Genomic DNA, 18,585 nt, shown 5'->3' with positions numbered 1-18,585 from the left:
CTTGGTTCTGGAAGGGCTTTTAAGATTTTTTTATTTTTTTTTACAGTCTATAATTATAGTCTATGCCATGAACCAAATCAACAAGCTACGAGGTGAAAAAACATCACAAACTTCGATTTGAAGCAAATATTTATATTTGAATCGGCGAGGAGGTGGAGATTTCGCTGCAGAATCATGGGTAATGTAGTGCGTCACCATGAATTCCATTGTTGATGAATATTATTAAAAAAAAGGTTTAAATAATGCAGACTGATGGCTTAAAAAATAAAAAGCATACCATTTATTAACAATCTTATTCCTTATTGTCTGTCTTAAAGGTTTATAAGTTTCAAAAACAATTCCCCCAAGGAGAAAATGAATGGGATTTTGACATCCATACCTCACCCGTTGAACTCTATTTGTTATGGTTCCCACAATAGTTTCTCATAAGTATTTTATATGTTTTTCAAATATGAATTTTGAAGCATGAGTTTGTATTAATTTAAGTATCTGTTTACGAACTATAATGGCAGATTCCTCAAGCATCTACATTTACATCCTTGTGATAGGTGTATTTTTTATATAGTGACTTTTTAGCTACCATTTTCTTTTTTAGATGATAAATAAAAAAAATCAGTTTGTCATGACTATGTAATGTATGTCATGTGTAGCAATAATTGACCAATTGAATATATAAAATACAAATATATATATATATTATAAAATATGCAAATTAATGACAAATCAAATTAAAATCCTACTTGTTAAATCGTAAAGAATTTTATATTTAGTAAACCACACATCTGTAATATTTAATCACGTTTATTCCAAGAGGCAAATACAACTGCAAACTTTAAATAGGACACGGAGGCACTTGTCTTTTTTCACATGTCTGAAATGATTACAGTGTATTATATGAAAGAGAAAAAACATAAAAACACCATAAAGTGTCCCTTTTGCTGATACAGTTATGAAATGCTGCCTAATTTGCCAGTTAGTAATGATAAGCCAAGCCTTCATTTTCTTTACAGTTCTTCTAATATAAAATGTTAAATGCAGAACTATTTCACTAGACATCCCCAAATGTATAGTACAAGTGTCCAAAAAAAGTATGATTTTAATATAATTGGGAAACTGGGTCTTTTCTTTCTTGCAATAAAGATATGTAATAAAAGAAACTTTTAAACAGCATCATCATATGAACTATATACAACAAAAATACAAAAATGTAGAGTCTTTTCAGCATTGCTGTGGGTTCCCCTTTTTCCATAGACTAATGCCAAGAGGCAAACAATCTTATAAATGTGTAAATCAAGTAATTTTACATCCTAGTGTGAACATGCTGAATACAAACATAATTTATCAAACAAACATGTTTAGCTATTTTTTACAGAGGCCGTACCTCTGGAATGAAGGGGTCATGTTCCATTTCATTCACATCCTCTTTTTTAACAGTTACCTCTTGGATGAAGAGGTCATGTCCCATTTCATTCATGTCCTCATCCTCTTTTTTAATAGTTACCTCTTGGATGAAGAGGTCATGTTTAATTTCATTCACATCCTCTATTTTAACAGTTACCTCTGGAACAAGGCTGTCAGGTTTCACCACTTCCGCATCTTTTTTTTTAACAGGCTTTGCCTCCGGAATGAAGAGGTTGTGCTTCACCTTGTTCACTTCAATCATTTTGAACCCGAGATGCACACAAACCCTCTTCTTCTGAATAGCTTTCAAGCACTTGGTGAGCTTGCTGTTAAAGTGAGCCTTCACGTCAGCCTTGTTTATCCACAAACGGGAAGCGAGCAGTTCGATTTCGGTCTTCGTCACGTATGGCTTTCTGTGGAAGTACTGTGAAAGGAAGTCTTTTCTGTCCTCGAACGACGTCCTCTCCATCCCCATTGGTTCCAAGACGAGTTCAACTGGAGTTTCAGGGACTTCTACCTTTGGAACTTTCGAGTTCCTTCTCCTGTTCTTCGGAGTGATTACTTCTCTCTTTGGCTTGGCAAATTCAAGACCCCCTTGCAAATCCGCGTCTGAAGAACTGGCCATCTGAACAGTACTACATAAATCACCATCAAGGTGTTCCGTTGTATCTGGATTCAGCTTCCTCTCTGCTTCCTTGACCGCTTTGGGAGCACAACGACACCGTTGCACATGAATGGAGATGGTTTTCGTTGTCGATTTTTCGGCATACACCCCAAAACAAAATATGCATTTGTAAGCAGGTGTTTTTAGTATGGCATGAATGGTGGGAACGATGTGGTGTTTTGTTTGAAGATGGAGCTCGTAGTCTTCAGAGTTCTGGAGCTTTACTTGACAAAATGGGCAGGCGGTAGGTGGCACCTTCAACGCGGTTGCGTATTCGGCCTTGTCTGGATACATTTTTATGAATAGCTTATCCTGAGTGCTGGTGATCAGTGCGAGGTTAAGCTCGCGGTTGTCAAGAAGATCTTTGGGCACATCTGTGTTCAGATTAAAAGTGGTGAACATGAGATTGCCCTTGTCGTCACAGTCGAGATTAAACTGTTCTTTTATGAAATGCCGGTTTTCCTTGATCTTCAGACTGTGATCTTTATTGGTGTGCTCCATGATCTGCTTGAAGGAGTAGAACATCTGAGGGCAGAACAGACACTTCAAGCCATGCAACAAATGCTGGAAAATCCCCTGTTCTGTCAGTAAAATCTTGCACCTCAGGCACTTGACAGTGTGGTCGTCATGTTTCTTCAAAAACGGCGCGAGCACAGCCAGCTCATTTGGTGTCGAATTTCTATTTATCGCCCTCTGAATTGTAGGCATGAGACCTGCGGGCACCACCGCTGAATTTGAAGGCTGGCTGATCTGGTTTTGCGTCAATACCATTTGAGCGGGACTGCCGTGGACAGGAACGGTGACTTGAACGGGTGCTAGAGTGTATGTTGGAACACCATTGACATTGTTGCCTGTGGGAATGAGACGCACAGACTGCGAGGCTATGAGAGGAGCTCTGGGAACTGACTGGTTCAGCTGAAGACCTTGAGTATAAAGAAATGGTGAATGAACACCCATTTCGCCCGGGAGGTTGACCTGGATGCCAGGCGGAAGAAGAACCTGCTGTGCTTGCTGGGTCTGTGGTAGCCTGGGAATGGACATAGTGATGGGTACCGTGTTGGGTGCACTTTGCGGCATGTTTGGCATCACCATATTACCTGGAGAGGCAGGCAGGGCTTGCGGCATCCCGCCGGGGGACTGCTGATGCTGGGCATTCTGAAGCGCAGCCAAAGTCGTGCCCGACAGTAAAGCTTGCGTTTGTGGGGACAGAAACATCTGCCCTGCACCAGGAGAGCAAAACAAAGCTGCTGCGTTACTTGGGCCAGCCAGAAGAACCGTACCGTTTCCATTTGTATGTTGCATCTGCTGGGGCATGTAATTCGGTCTTGCAAGTAACGTGACCTGTTGCATCGCTTTTGGAGCGAGGCTCAGCAGATTCTGCAATCCGGGCATTTGATTCGTGCAGTCTTTTTCGATTATACAAGGCATTATTTGCCAGTGCAGGTCCTTGTGCTTCTCTGAACTTAAAATGTGATAAAGTAAATGTTCAATGGTCTCTGCTGGCAGTTTGCACACTTTGCAATGATATTTCATTGGTGCGCCGTCACGTATCTGCACACCACCAGACTTTTGTGTACTGTCCGACCCGAGCCCGAAGAAGCGATCCAGCATAGTAGCATAGTGGTTTACCAACACGTGTTTCTTCATCACGTATAGTAAAGAGTCATGATAGCCGCAGGTTGCGCACGTGTATCTGTCATCGGCGGCATCAGCTGAGACTGTAACTGACACGGTTTTCGGCGCGTGAGCCAAAGTCTGGCTGGGGTTGCTTTGGAGAGATATACGATGGGCTTTTGATGGCAGCATGTGGAAAAACTGAATGTGTTGCTCTGTGACTTTCGGAGAGCTGACAAATGGGCAGTAGGGGCACATTAACAAACAGGCCACGTTCAGATCTTTCCAGTGACAGCGATGGATGTGACTTCTGAACGTGGGTACTGACCGGCTGGAGTACCAACACAGACTGCAGCACAGAGCTTGGCTCCGGTATGGATACTGAGGGACAAAAATAACATCATGATTAATATAGCTTGAAATTTTGTTTATCAATAGTTTGTGCAGTGTAAAAATATTCGTCCCATTCAAACTGAAAAGTAAAATTGCTACCTTAAATCATTTATTCAAATAAAAGTGGTGCCAAATTTATTTAAAGAGATGGAAACAAATATGTGGTTATAACATCACAAACAATTAAAACATTTTTACAGTGCATAACAGATGTTAATGCAAATCACCTTTTTTTTCTTTTTTCCAACATGACCATCAGTGAAATCATCCCATTCAGTGTTGTCAAAACTTGCATCACCAGCATCAAAACATTTATATGTCTGTTGGAAACAAAGAAAATTTCATTAACAGGCATTATATTATATATTCAGGCAATTCTATATTATATTTTGATATTCGTGTCAAGAAACGCTGATATTGTGTAAAAAAAAAAAAAATAATAAAAAAAAAAAAATAAAAACATACTACAAATAAAATCGTTTAGGATGCAAATAAATAAGACAGACAATTAATTTTTAAAAATGAAGTTTACACTTGCTGTGATTTAGAAATCAATCTAAAAGTAAAAATAATCAGAAATGTGTATGCAGAATTAAATATTCAATATCGATTGAGACTGATATCAAAATCACTAATATCAACCGATAATCAATATATTATGCATTTATTTTTTAACTTGTTCTTCTGGTAGAACATCAGACTCTCCGGTAATGTACGCCGGATTTCTCCAATCAGTTTTCTCCATTAGTCGCTTTAATCGCTTATAATTGACTGCAAGCTCACATTCAGATCTGCCTCTATCCAATCAACAACAGATGGAAAGAAACACAGAACGTCCTACATTTATTTTCTTTTTCAATAATCCATTTCAATACGGAAGAAATTATCTCCTTCTTCCGTTACATTCCAACTTCAATAATAAATATGGAAAATTAGAAATGGTCAGGTTTTTGTCGATATCTTAGTTTTATCTCTACAATTTGTAAGGCTCTTTGAAATAACTAAAATGATTTTGTGAGGTGAGTGACACTAAATTGTAATGCAGTTAAAACCTAGAATTACTTCATATAGTGCAGTTAAAAACTAATCAACATCAACATCCGTGAGCCAATCAAAGTCATGCATTCAACAGATCATTAGTATAAACAGAACATCATTACTACAATAATCTACCTCCATTAAATCTTGGCACTGCTGCTTCCCGATGTCACACAAAATACTTTTGACGCGTTTCCTTGGTCGTCTGAGTTTTGTAAGGTTCTTCACTGGAATTTGATACATTTTGATGATCCTGTAAATGAAAACAAAAATAACACGAAATGTTTCTGAATAGCCTGTAAAATCAATACACGCATTAGCCTAATCTTTAAAAACGCCAAATTCAATCTGTTTATTTTGCGTCGATCTAATGCAGATTAAAGAGATTAAATCTAAATTAACCGAAATTGCTGAGGCCTATAACATAGTTATAATACAAATACCTAGTTGTAACCATGTACCAAGCAAGGTGTGTTTTTTTTTAAAAAAAAACAGCCGTTTAAGTAGTACGGAAAATGTCACAATAATGACACATGTCATTCACTCCGAACCGTATTTTAGGGTCTGTCATAAACCTGTATCTAACGTTACCTTTAATATTCTGGCACAGAGCTGCGATTGAGTGGATGGATGTCTGCGTGCGTGCGTCCGTTTTCTTCCGGCGTCACTGGAAGGCGCGCAGTATGGAATCGGCTAGTTCATCATATGAAGCATCCAGGTTGCGCTCAATCCGCGTTCCTTACTGCACTGATGATCGTCTGGTGAAATATGAACCGAGCGCAGGATTAGCCCACTTTTGATTATATCTCACTAAAACATCACCCCACTCCTGCTGAAAAACATGGCGCACAGGAAGACGGGAAGTGACGTTTTCTGATTTACATATTGCATAGTGCAGAACCACCAATGGGAGAAAGGTGGGCTGATCTTACAAAGTTGATCAATGTAATGGCCATTAGTTATTAGAATTAACCATAGGACCATGGCTGTGGTCTTCACCTGTGAGTGATGTGGACACACCTGTGGTACATCACCTTCAGAGATGCTTTTATGGGGGGATGGATTGATGGATTTAAGTATGACATTATGATGAATGATAAGAATATATATCTCTGTAATATGCAGTGACTACCTGTCGCATGTAGCTATAGGTGGTTTGTTGCATCATTGCTGATGTCACCACAGCAAGTATAATTTAAAACTTTTCATATGTACCAGGAACATATGGCTGTCATTATAATGTTTTATGGGTCTCTCCACTGGGCCCAGTTAATGCATGATACAAGGACCTACATGGGCCCCCTATGGTCACACGGCCTGGGACATTCCTTTAGTTTGAGAGAACATTTAAAAACACAGAAACGTCATACTCATGTACGCTTTAAAAAGTACTTTCACTGTTGTGAGTCTTACTGAATCCTTTCTTGTCAGTGTTGCTTAATAAATGCATGTAATCGCTTGAACTTAAAGGGATAGTTCACCTAAAAATGAACAAATTTGTCATCATTTAGGCTACTCACCCTCAAGTTGTTGATTACCAACGTTCTTCAGAAAATATTCTTTTGTATTCAGCAGAAGAAAGAAATTCATACTTGAGGGTGGGTGAATGACACATTTTTGGGTGAACAGACTTAAAGTCTCTTCTTTAAAACATGAAACATTGTTCAAAATATATTTTTTGTGTATGTGTTCAGCAGAAGAAAAGAAAGGGGTAGAGGTTTAGAAGGACAGAGTCTTTAAATAATGACAGACTTTTCATAACTATCCCTTTAATTTAATTTAAGTTGTTTCAATTAAATAAAAAGTCTTGTCAGCTTTACTTAACAAATGTCGTTCTGTCAATGTGAAACTGGAGAGAAACAGCCAAACTGATAAACACAATGCAGGATGTCCCTTTGTGCACCATTGTTGATATGGGTAACTGAAAACCAAGATCAACATGATTAAGTGGAAAATGCAACTTTTTTCACTGCTTATATTGATTGTATTTTTCATGGAAGTTTTTTTAATACTGGAAAAATGGGTGTATGGGATGCTTTTGTGGACCCTGTGTAGAAATCCGCAGCTGTCAACCTGTAGCTCTCGCCTCCTTCTTGGAAAGCTAAGTGTTAGTTAGGCCAGCAGGGGGAGCTCATCCTGTGGTCTGTGTGGGTCCCAGAACTCCAATACAATGATAATGCTATACTGTAAAAAGACACACTTGAGATGTTGTAAAACACTGTTTTTTTTTTTTATTATATAGTTTTAATATAGCATTTTATGAGTTATATACATGTGTGTTTACTTAATAATTACATAACTAAAATTCAGTATGAATACACAGGCCTCTCTGATTTGATCATGTTGATTTGCAATGTTCTATGACATTCAGACTTTCACCTCCAAAAATGATATTTGCTGCTTGTTCAATTTCCTTAATTAAAATGAGCTAATGCAACACAATTCTTAAACAAACTTTATTTTGTTGTGTGCAATCCACTGTGTGGAAATCTGCTGTGTGGTTTCTTAATAAGAAATTGCTAATATAATGACCTTTAAGAAACAGTGTGCGACACAGCAGAAAAAAAATAAAAAATAATGTATGCATGTTGTGTGATAATAGCAATTAACTGTAAGAGATTCAATAGTGTTAGTTTAACACATAATTTAAATTTATTGAGGTTTAATAAATGTGTGTTTATACTACACAAAGTATCTGAGAAGGCTTTACAGTTTTATTAAATGTAAAATGAATTTACAATGCATTTTATTAAAGGTAGGGTAGGCAATTTTGGAGAGGCTAGCAATAGCGAGCTAGCTTTGAAAGCATGAGATCCCACGTTCCCTTCAGATTGTCTCCAAAGCCAATCCTTCAAAACACGTGAACGCACACAGCAGAGTTTGCAAAGCGTCACAAGACGAGAGACGGCGTTAAACTACCTCATGTCTCAAAGCACATAACATTACAATAATAATGAACATAAATTAAAAAACACTGACCTGTACCACCTGACTGCTGCAGATCATTTCAGCGTTGATAGTGTTGCCATTGAAACGCATGAATTCGAGTCACAAACCGTATATACAAGTATAAATGAGTATTCAGGCCGAATGCAATGATTGGACGAACATTTTGTGGTCCTACACCTTCCACAGACGATATATATATATATATAATCCTACATATAAATACATTTAGACCACTTAAAGCAACACTAAGGAACTTTTCCACTTCGGTCGCCCTACAGGTTGGAAGCGGAATTGTTCATTACCGCTGTCGTAAATAATTTCGCAGCCCACAGCCTACTGTCGCACGCTCGCTGTTTATCCAGCAACGGCTTTGAATGAACAATGTCCACAGACAAGGTAGAGTATGTTGCATGATTTCATGAAAGTATGATGTATTGCGACATCAGAAACAAAGAAAAACTAAATAATGACTATTGTAACGCTTGACGAAAAGCAAGTCAATTTTGTAGTTTTCTTATGTCTCATTCGAACTACAGAAACGTGACCCGGTTTGGCAAACTTGCATAGTGTGGTTATAGCAGATATAGGGCTGCAAAGTGAATCCAGAAGTGCCTTTCACCCTGTTACGACTTGATGAACCACTGATACGATTTTGGAAACATTATTTTAAGGTAAAAAATGTTACTTAGTGTTGCTTTAACTTAGTGATTGCTATCAGGATGTGAAGAGACTTTCAGCCAGCATAATAAAAACTGATTCTGGAGCAAATCGTCTAACCTGCCTTTAATAGCACAGTTCACCCAAAAAATGAAAATTCTGTCAACTCATCCTAATGTTGTTCCAAATCTGTATGATTTTCTTTCTTCTGTGGAACATAAAATAATTTCTTTTGAGAATTCAATGGCCAATGGTCACCAAAACGTTAAAAAAAAATCGTATGTTCTACGGAAGAAAGAAAATCATACAGGTTTGGAAAGACATAAAGGTGAGTCCAAGATGACCGAATTCATTTTTAAGGTGAATAAAAAAATAAAAATAAAATAAAAAATTTGTTTTGATTATATATAACAAAAAATATCCTTTAACATATAGAATCTATAGTAATCTTTAAAGTTATCAGTAAAAACTTGCAAGACATGCAAGTATAGCACGCACGTGACATGTATAACTTGTAGTGCAGAGTTTAACATGGGTGGTGTCGTTTCAGAAGGTTTATCTTCTACAAAATGACAACAATTCCATCTTCCTCCATTGCCCCCTGGGGCAGCAGTAAATGACGACTCAGATCAACATGCCACGTGTTGAGAATGTCATGGGTACTGCAGCTTTCCTGTCTGATGGCCGGGTTAAAGCCATAATGCTGCTTGGCCCTCAGATTCCTGTGAAGGGGGAGGTTGTGGTCAGTGTGAGCTGTGTAGGTGAGGCAAGGCTGAGAGTGATAGGACGCTGCCGAAATGAGCGAGTTGGGCCGTCTGGCAGAAACTTGAGGCCGGTAAGAAGTATTAACATGTGGTTGAGAAGAATGAGAGGCGTTTGAAGCACCAAACTGCCGGGACAGGTGTTTGATGGAGCTCTCGACAACCACATCTGTATCTTCTTCGCTCTCGGAGCCAGTGCCTAAACCATAAGCTTTCATTATCATAGGCAGCCCTGGGTAGCTTACAGAGTCCGTACTATCAAAATAGTGTCCCGAGCTTGAGGGAATGCAGCTTTTTCGCCTTATGTTGTTATGCTGGTTTGCAGGTTTCACTGTGATGATGAGGTTGTGGCTGTTGGCAATCATCATGTCGGTTACCTGATCCAAAGTCTTCCCCATAACACTAATACCATTCACTTCCAGGACCTGGTCATTAATGGCTAGCAGTCCCGTGCAAGCCGCCAGGCCACCGGGCACTATGCGGGAGATAAAGATGCCTAGAACCTTTTCCAGACCGTAAGGAGTAACCCTGACTGTAGTACCATCACGAATGTAAAAGCCCAGAGGTCTGTCCGAGCCCTGGCGATACAGACGCACTCTTCGGTGGCATTCTGGGATGATGTCCACGTCGATGATGGAAGAAACAGGGCGGAAGTTCTGCGGCATGCTGATCTGAAATGGTAGTTTTCTGTGGCTGACAGTTTTCCTTCGCTTTTTTGCATCATCAGCACCTGCGTTATCCTGATCAGCTTCCTCTGGAAAACAGTGCGGGAAGTTCGTTGAGCAAAGTTCTAAAATTATTAAATCAATCTGATTATATCAAAACTTTCTAATCACAGTTTTAATTGTGAAAAATGAATATTATAAATGTGGAAAATATGTAGTTTCTATTACATGACATTATTTCTCTCTACTCGCTATAGTACTATAATGTTATATGTATTATTTAAATCTATTTTTGCTTTTTTTTTTATGGTAATTAAAAAAATATTTCATTGTTGTAATCAAAAATTGTATTTGTTTATTTTGACTCGAGTTTAATCATTTTACTGCTAGTATTTATTTTATTTTAGCATGTAAGACACTATTTAACCATGAAGGACCAAGTCAGTCCAATGTAAATATAAATACAATTATGTAAACAAAAAAATTTCATGAATTTTTCACAACATTTAGCACTTACTTTATATATATTTTAACTCTGATTATTTATTAATTTCTGTATTTTGTCATTTATTTATGAATTCTTCTTACTTTCTCTTTGTTTATGTTTATTCTTACATTCATTTATTACCATAGTTATTTCCAAATACTGACTAACTAAAAACTCTGGTAGTGATCACATGAACTAGGACGGAAAGCAAAAAGATAATCTGGCAAACAAACACACCACATGGGAATACAAAGCAATTATACTCAAGTACATGATTCCCAACTAGATAAGTTCCTTCCTTTTCTATTCCTCCTTCAAGAAGATCAAAAAGAAAACGAAATAAAATGGTCTTAAGGTCTTAAAATTATGTTTTCCGTATAATTAAATCTTATGTGTTTGTAAAATAGTGCTCTATGTTACATTATTATGACATTTTTGTTGTGAGGTGAGATGAATGGAGCAAAGAATAAAGGAAATTAGAGATATTCATGAGCTTCTACCCTTCCTGTACCTTGTAGCTGAATGAAGATACGCAGTAAAGATTGTGTGGAGGTCACAGCTTTGCAAAAGTTGTCATCATTATTGATAGGCAACAGCTCTCCTTGAACATCCGCATAGCCAATAAGGACATCCATTTGCCATAGCTGATGTAAACGCACAATGAGCCTGTGGAAGTCTTTATACCTGCCAGGCTCACAACGATCCAGGGAAAACCTCCTGAATTCTGCACCAAACTGTAGAGAGTAAAGCACATGAATGAAAGTGCATGAAAAAAACTGTAGGCTACTAAACATATCTTAATTACAGGGTTTCTCTTTTATGTTCTCCAGGACAAAATCGGTCAACACGGTTCATTTTTGATACTAGGATTATGTAATCTTACACATCTTTGTGAGCTTCAGGCTGTGAGTGACCTGGGACTGTATTCAATCATCTGAAACAATGGACATATTTTAGGAGTGAGCCGTTTCTGGATATTGTGTAGGTTTTAATTGTTTAAGTCTTTGTTTACAAAGGTAGGCTACTTCCCCTCAGTTTAATAATACTACTACAACAAGAGCGACAAGATAATCATTAAATCGTTATAAGGATTCTGTTAATAGATTTCAAATCCGAGTAATTCCAAGATTAAAGAAATACATACCTCTAAAAACAGAGAAAATACATTGCAATATAATAACTGACATATACATGCTAGAGATCAGTTAACATCATAAAAGTATTTGTCAACTTACTTTACTTTTCACCTCGAGGACCGAAACGCTGCGCAGAGACTGAGACTTTCGAAGTGCCCGGTTCATGTTGTCCGATGAGCGGTAACTACCCCACTATTCGCAAACCACTCGGGTTTTGTTTTGCTCAGCATGACAGAATAGCGTTACGTGTTCGCATCATCACTGAAAACGCGGAAAGCAGGACGAATGTCTTGGCAAAAGACGGGACAACACGCGGAATTACTGCCACTTTTATTTTCTAGTAGTCTACGAAATTTGTGAAGAATAAAAAAATATATATGAATAGCCTATATATATATATATATGAAATGAGATGAAAGCTTAAACTAAATGAAAGCTTTATGATACCCTAAGATGAAAAACCTGCAAATAAAAGGAACAAGAAAATATCATCTGAAAAAAAAAAAAGTATAAAAAGACACCATACATTACAGTAGGCCTATTGCAAAGTTTATTTTTGAATTCTTTCGTAGCATCAGGATTAGTTTTTTTAAATGATCGCAGTTGTGACAGATTTTGTTGGAGGGAGATATATTCATTTATAATATGCTGTAAGTATCAATGTAACATTTAAAAGGAGGCTCATATGCACGCACACACACACACACACACACACACACACAAAATCACAAAACAATCACATCTACTATACATTGTACTATCCAGTCTTTAAAAATATGATGATTACCATCTCCATTAGTATTTTCTGTTTTACTGGTTAAAAAACAAAGAAGGGACAGATGGCTCTGTGATCTGGCACTATGCCTTGACTTCGTCAGGGAGCTGGCCTCCAGTTAGAGCGGCCAAGGCATTGGTCACCATCCTCTCCACCATGATCTGCGACGTCTCCATGGTGTTGGTTCCTAAATGAGGGAGGACGATGACATTTGGGAAGGACAGCAGGGGATGATCCCTGTACACAACAAAGAATCATATCATTCATACTACAACAGTGATGTGTTTAATGCAGGAAAAAAAAACATTTAGGGCTGCAATTTTACAATCCTAAATATTTGGACTTGTGTAAGTGCAATTAGATGAAAGTGTACTAAGCAAACCTGGGCAGTGGTTCAGGATACGTGACATCTAAAGCAGCAGCTCGTATCATTTTCTTCTGGAGAGCATTCACTAAAGCATCTTGGTCTACTACCAAGCCTATGACAAAAAAGTAGTTCTCAAACATACGGATTTCCTTTAATGGGATTGGTTTGTTTCAGCCTACTACATTACCTCTGCTAATGTTGATAAGGGTGCTATTGGGTTTCATCATGGCAAACTCTTTGGCACCAATCAGTTTGTGCGTTTGTGGGGACAGATTGACCACCACCATGACAAAGTCTGACCTCTGTAGCAGCTCCTTCATGCTTGCACAATACATGGCCCCAACTGCTTTTTCTTCACTCTCAGGCCTGAACATATAAAACACTGTGAAATTAAATATAAGGCAGGGGAGCAAAACTCGATTTCTGGAGGGCCATAGCCCTAAAGATTTAATCTTAAACCCTAATTATAGACACCTGATCCAACTAATCAAGTCCTTTAGGCATATTTGAAAACAGGTTTGTGTTTTGGAGCAAGGTGGGAACTAAACTCAGCAGGACAGTGGCCCTCCAAAAATTTAAGATAGTTGTAAAAGGAGTTAATTCGTGACAACTCTCTGAAGATTTTTAGCATGGGGATGGATATGATAATGTTAATGTATTTGGTCTTCTACGCTGGAACATATCTTCTACGCTGCTTCTGCTGTTGTTGTAGATTATTGGTGCTGCTGTTGCAGAGTACAGGAACTTGCTACTGCCAATATGCTGCTGTAAGTATATCAATTACCCATAGCAGATCTGTACAGGTGGAGCTGGGGAACGTGGAGGGTTTTAGACGAACTCTCAAGGCGTGCTGCAACTGCTATAGTGAACGATAACCAGCCATTTAAATTTTGAACAGCAAGCTGCATTGCCTGCAGAGGTGACATGAACCAATAAGCTTGTGCCAAGTAGTTAACGCTGTAAATATCATCAGCTTGCATTAAGACCCATCAGCCTGCACCATCTAGAGTTTCATGACATAACTAGGCATTAATACGTTGGTGGCAGAAGTGGCCTTATGGTTAGAGAGTCAGACCGGTTGCCAGTTACCAGACCAGGTCGATTCTCAATACCGGCAGGAAATGACTGAGGTGCCCTTGAGCAAGGCACCGAACCCCAAATCGCTGGCAGCCCACTGCTCCAGGTGTGTGTGTCCATAGCTCTCTACTCATAATGTGTGTGTATACTGTGCACTAACTTGGATGGGTTAAATGCAGAGGACAAATTCCAAGTATGGGTTACTTGGCCTTCACATGTCACTTAAATCCAGTGTTTTTTTTTTTAATATTTGAAAACAATGACTAACCACTTTATGTTCAAATGGACCGAAAACAGACAGAAAAATGAGTTTACAAATTATTGAAGCTGGTAAAAAGTTGTTTAGTGACAGAGAATTATTTCAAAGTCCAACAGATTCACCTTTGATTCCTATTGTGGTAAAGGATTTTCATCTCAAACCCTTGAGCTCTCTTGGCGATTTTGTATCCTATTCTTCCCATGCCGATGATGCCCAGGGTGGCCCCGCTAACATCAGTGCCCAGAAAGGACTCTGGAACAACATCAAATTCCCGGAACTTGGAAAAATTGTGCCCTGAAGAGAAAAAGAAAATCACAATGTACTCAGTGAACAATATGATAAACCCTGAAGAAAGCATAGAACGGAAACTGCACTTCTCACCCTCAACAATCTTTCTTGCAGATGCCAACATCAAACTCATGCCAATATCTGCAGTGGCATTATCCACCACATGAGGAGTGTTGGAAACTTTGATTCCAAAGCTATTTATCAGAGGAATATCAAGGTGGTCTACTCCTACCCCACCATTAACAACAGCCTTGAGGTTGGGCAAAGACTGTAACAGGTTTTGGTCAACTTTAATAGCTCCACCCCACACAAACAGTGCCTGGATTTTAGCAGCGAAGTCTTCTTTCCTCTGTACAAACCTCTCAACTGTGATAATAGTAAAGTGTTTCTCGATACAAGGTTCAAAACACTTGTAGATGCCTCCAGGTGCTCCAAGTGTGGTGGCTAATATGCACGGATTATCCATAACCTGTGAGAAAATGAACCAGCACTAGCATAAATGGGCTATAACTCTAAACAAAATAATAGACGAACGCATTCGTCTTTAAATGTCTTAAATGAAATATTCTTTCTCACCACTTGTATGACAGTCGATCGCAGTCTGAATGTTCCCTGAAAGATTCTGATTGTCACGTGCAACATTGTATTTGTACTCCAGACAAGGTTAATCAAGTACCGATAAAGACCAAAGGTGGTTTTCTGTAAATCATTATTAAGTAGGCCACCTCTTCTAAGGCTACATTTTTTTATTTTTAATTGCCAAATACCTACTTAATTAAAAATGTTTCCAAATCTTCTTTTCATCGGAGTGTGTCATCGGAGGTTTTAATAGTTGCTAGTCACTCAAATAACCAGAAGAGGGCGTTAGAAGCCAATGAAACGTATTATTCAGTTGTGGCCCATTTCTGTCACATGATTAAGTTTATATGTGGTTGTTTGATGGACATGTGGTTCGTGTTTTTCCTTGTACACAATATATTATTTCCAGATTGGATTTTCTATTAATTGTAATTTAGTTTGGTCACAAACACTGAGTAGCCTAATAAAGGACTCCTGCTTTGCTTTGTCAACATTGGTATTTTGGTTTATAGTTCATTGTTGTATGTTTCATAGTAGATTTATTAATAAGCCCACTAAAAATATAAAATCTTATCATATATATTATCAAAAACTCCTTCTCATTCACAAACTCTTAGAATGCCAGTATAGTTTTTCAAAACACTATCGCAATGATATTGTGCTTATGATGAGCCAAGCACATGAAGGGTGAATTTGATAAAAGATTAAGATTTTAAAGCCATAAATTATGTTGAAGGCTTTGACAGTACTGAGGGCCATTGCATTAATTCCAGAACAGTTAGTAGGCTATTAATGGCTCTAACAGAGTTCCAGCTTTCCTGTGGCCTCCATCTGTTGGAAAATCCATGTGTAGAGGTTCAGCATTATAAACAACCAAATATCTCAACATAATGAAATTCTAGCAAGTAAGTAAATGTTTTCATTACGTATTGTCTTAAACAAAGAGCATAATAATGAATTTATTTATTTACTGGGTATTTTAGGATTGGATGTACTCTAATACAATGATGCCTGGTGGATTAATGCTCAAACACCCTGTCCATCTGCTATATGCCACAATAAATGTCATATCTGAGTAACCTCTCATATATGTGTATAGGGGTAACATATTAGTTACTGGTGATAGTGGATAAATAATCCAAAGAATCTAGACGGTCATAATTCCTTTTAACATCTGACCAAGCCTTCAAGCATATGTGGATCTAAAGCAGATCAATCACTACCAACTTGAATTGTGTCCTTTCTTTCTAATGAAAACTACTTCCTTGAGAGTTAGCTTTGTTTGGCAATCAACCAAAAATCTTCTCTGTTCTGCTGAGCACTTCTCTTCAAAGTCTAGTGCTTCACAATTAGCCTACATGTCGGACTCTGCCCCAGGGACAGGCATGTTTTAAAGTGATGAACTGATTCCACTGCCAGCAGGGTGGCCCATTATTTCAACCATAGTCTACTTAAAACCCTAGTTTTTTTTAGAACTGGGAGAAAATACCAGACAACCACTTGTTTTGCAGACTTTAACAGGCTCATGTGATTTAACAAAACTAAGGGTACAACAATGTTCCTTTTATTTCTAACTCAATAGACAAGAACATTTAAATAGCCATCAGCTTAATAATTTCAGTGTATCCTCATGAATTCAATGATTTATGTTTTTCCATAGTGGTTCTGTGTGGTTTAATCATTTAACCAAAACCATTACCAACTTCTTGCAGTTTGCTTTTCCTGTCTTTGCCATTTACAACTCTGGCCAAAAGTCTCTGGTGTATAAGGAAATGGGCACTTGTGCTCTGATATGCCCCTGCTACCTCTTGAGGTTATTTTTAACGCTGTTCCAATTAAAGAGGTCTATCTGCCCTCTGGCTCAGGCTGAATGATAATGTTCATCCTGGTAGAAAGACAAAGAACAGACTTCAGCAGATATTCAGCCTCACAATCACAGGAATATCCCATCTTGCACTTTTTCCAGCAAAAAAAAAAAAAAAAAAGAAGAAGAAGAAGAAGAAAAAAACACTTAGTTAAAAAAATGTTTCTAAAACCAAAGAGTAAAGCAAGAGTATTTGCATTACTTCTGATTACTTCTAACTTTTTTCAAGTAACATGTAAAGTAACACATTATTTTTTAAATTTCCAACAGCATATTTTAAATTTGCCAAAAATATAACTTTTTTTATTAAAATATGAGAAAAAAGTAATGTAAAAGTAACTTAACATTACTTTCCATAAAAAGTAACTAAGTAACTAAATTAGTTACTTTTTAGGGAGTAACACAATATTGTAATGCATTATGTTTAAAAGTAACATATATATATATATATATATATATATATATATATATATATATATATATATATATATATATATATATATAACACACACACACACACACACACACACACACACACACACACACACACACACATACACACATATATATATATATACAGTGAGGAAAATAAGTATTTGAACACCCTGCTATTTTGCAAGTTCTCCCACTTGGAAATCATGGAGGGGTCTGAAATTGTCATCGTAGGTGCATGTCCACTGTGAGAGACATAATCTAAAAAAAAAAATCCAGAAATCACAATATATGATTTTTTAACTATTTATTTGTATGATACAGCTGCAAATAAGTATTTGAACACCTGTCTATCAGCTAGAATTCTGACCCTCAAAGACCTGTTAGTCTGCCTTTAAAATGTCCACCTCCACTCCATTTATTATCCTAAATTAGATGCACCTGTCTGAGGTCGTTAGCTGCATAAAGACACCTGTCCACCCCATACAATCAGTAAGAATCCAACTACTAACATGGCCAAGACCAAAGAGCTGTCCAAAGACACTAGAGACAAAATTGTACACCTCCACAAGGCTGGAAAGGGCTACGGGGAAATTGCCAAGCAGCTTGGTGAAAAAAGGTCCACTGTTGGAGCAATCATTAGAAAATGGAAGAAGCTAAACAAGACTGTCAATCTCCCTCGGACTGGGGCTCCATGCAAGATCTCACCTCGTGGGGTCTCAATGATCCTAAGAAAGGTGAGAAATCAGCCCAGAACTACACGGGAGGAGCTGGTCAATGACCTGAAAAGAGCTGGGACCACCGTTTCCAAGGTTACTGTTGGTAATACACTAAGACGTCATGGTTTGAAATCATGCATGGCACAGAAGGTTCCCCTGCTTAAACCAGCACATGTCAAGGCCCGTCTTAAGTTTGCCAATGACCATTTGGATGATCCAGAGGAGTCATGGGAGAAAGTCATGTGGTCAGATGAGACCAAAATAGAACTTTTTGGTCATAATTCCACTAAACGTGTTTGGAGGAAGAAGAATGATGAGTACCATCCCAAGAACACCATACCTACTGTGAAGCATGGGGGTGGTAGCATCATGCTTTGGGGGTGTTTTTCTGCACATGGGACAGGGCGACTGCACTGTATTAAGGAGAGGATGACCGGGGCCATGTATTGCGAGATTTTGG

The 18,585-nt window shown here is 38.0% G+C and overlaps 3 protein-coding genes across 3 annotated transcripts; all 3 read right to left on the bottom strand.

Annotated features, from left to right (window-relative positions):
• Window positions 1–791: 791 nt before the first annotated feature.
• On the bottom strand, window positions 792–5,968 carry adnp2a (ADNP homeobox 2a). Its single transcript, XM_079894039.1, has 4 exons — window positions 5,702–5,968; window positions 5,246–5,363; window positions 4,300–4,392; window positions 792–4,060 (listed from the first exon to the last, which is right to left on the bottom strand). The coding sequence occupies exons 2-4, from the start codon at window positions 5,351–5,353 to the stop codon at window positions 1,367–1,369; spliced, it is 2,895 nt and encodes a 964-aa protein (XP_079750165.1). The 5' UTR covers window positions 5,354–5,363; window positions 5,702–5,968; the 3' UTR covers window positions 792–1,366.
• A 1,384-nt stretch (window positions 5,969–7,352) lies between these two features.
• On the bottom strand, window positions 7,353–12,005 carry pard6ga (par-6 family cell polarity regulator gamma a). The gene is made up of 3 exons (XM_079895517.1): window positions 11,865–12,005; window positions 11,141–11,363; window positions 7,353–10,231 (listed from the first exon to the last, which is right to left on the bottom strand). The coding sequence occupies exons 1-3, from the start codon at window positions 11,928–11,930 to the stop codon at window positions 9,279–9,281; spliced, it is 1,242 nt and encodes a 413-aa protein (XP_079751643.1). The 5' UTR covers window positions 11,931–12,005; the 3' UTR covers window positions 7,353–9,278.
• Window positions 12,006–12,294: 289 nt separating this feature from the next.
• Window positions 12,295–15,379, bottom strand: LOC307171868 (glyoxylate/hydroxypyruvate reductase B). Its single transcript, XM_079893796.1, has 6 exons — window positions 15,108–15,379; window positions 14,625–15,000; window positions 14,366–14,537; window positions 13,095–13,273; window positions 12,923–13,019; window positions 12,295–12,777 (listed from the first exon to the last, which is right to left on the bottom strand). The coding sequence occupies exons 1-6, from the start codon at window positions 15,171–15,173 to the stop codon at window positions 12,624–12,626; spliced, it is 1,044 nt and encodes a 347-aa protein (XP_079749922.1). The 5' UTR covers window positions 15,174–15,379; the 3' UTR covers window positions 12,295–12,623.
• Window positions 15,380–18,585: the final 3,206 nt, after the last annotated feature.

This window comes from Squalius cephalus (assembly GCF_949319135.1).
Source record: "Squalius cephalus genome assembly, chromosome: 15".
Taxonomy (NCBI): domain Eukaryota; kingdom Metazoa; phylum Chordata; class Actinopteri; order Cypriniformes; family Leuciscidae; genus Squalius; species Squalius cephalus.
Note: the sequence above shows the minus strand (reverse complement) of the source record. Positions and strands in the feature narration are given on the sequence as shown.

Excerpts from the sequence above, each read along its gene's own strand:
- adnp2a (XM_079894039.1), bottom strand. The coding sequence starts at position 5,353 with ATGTATCAAATTCCAGTGAAGAACCTTACAAAACTCAGACGACCAAGG. Across the intron at positions 4,393-5,245 it reads AGTGCCAAGATTTAATGGAG|ACATATAAATGTTTTGATGC; the intron begins GTAGATTATTGT and ends TGTTTCCAACAG. Across the intron at positions 4,061-4,299 it reads TTGGAAAAAAGAAAAAAAAG|TATCCATACCGGAGCCAAGC; the intron begins GTGATTTGCATT and ends TTTGTCCCTCAG.
- pard6ga (XM_079895517.1), bottom strand. The coding sequence starts at position 11,930 with ATGAACCGGGCACTTCGAAAGTCTCAGTCTCTGCGCAGCGTTTCGGTC. Across the intron at positions 11,364-11,864 it reads TCCTCGAGGTGAAAAGTAAA|TTTGGTGCAGAATTCAGGAG; the intron begins GTAAGTTGACAA and ends TACTCTCTACAG. Across the intron at positions 10,232-11,140 it reads TATCTTCATTCAGCTACAAG|AGGAAGCTGATCAGGATAAC; the intron begins GTACAGGAAGGG and ends ACTGTTTTCCAG.
- LOC307171868 (XM_079893796.1), bottom strand. The coding sequence starts at position 15,173 with ATGTTGCACGTGACAATCAGAATCTTTCAGGGAACATTCAGACTGCGA. Across the intron at positions 14,538-14,624 it reads TGCAAGAAAGATTGTTGAGG|GGCACAATTTTTCCAAGTTC; the intron begins GTGAGAAGTGCA and ends TTTTCTCTTCAG. Across the intron at positions 13,274-14,365 it reads TACCACAATAGGAATCAAAG|GCCTGAGAGTGAAGAAAAAG; the intron begins GTGAATCTGTTG and ends TTATATGTTCAG.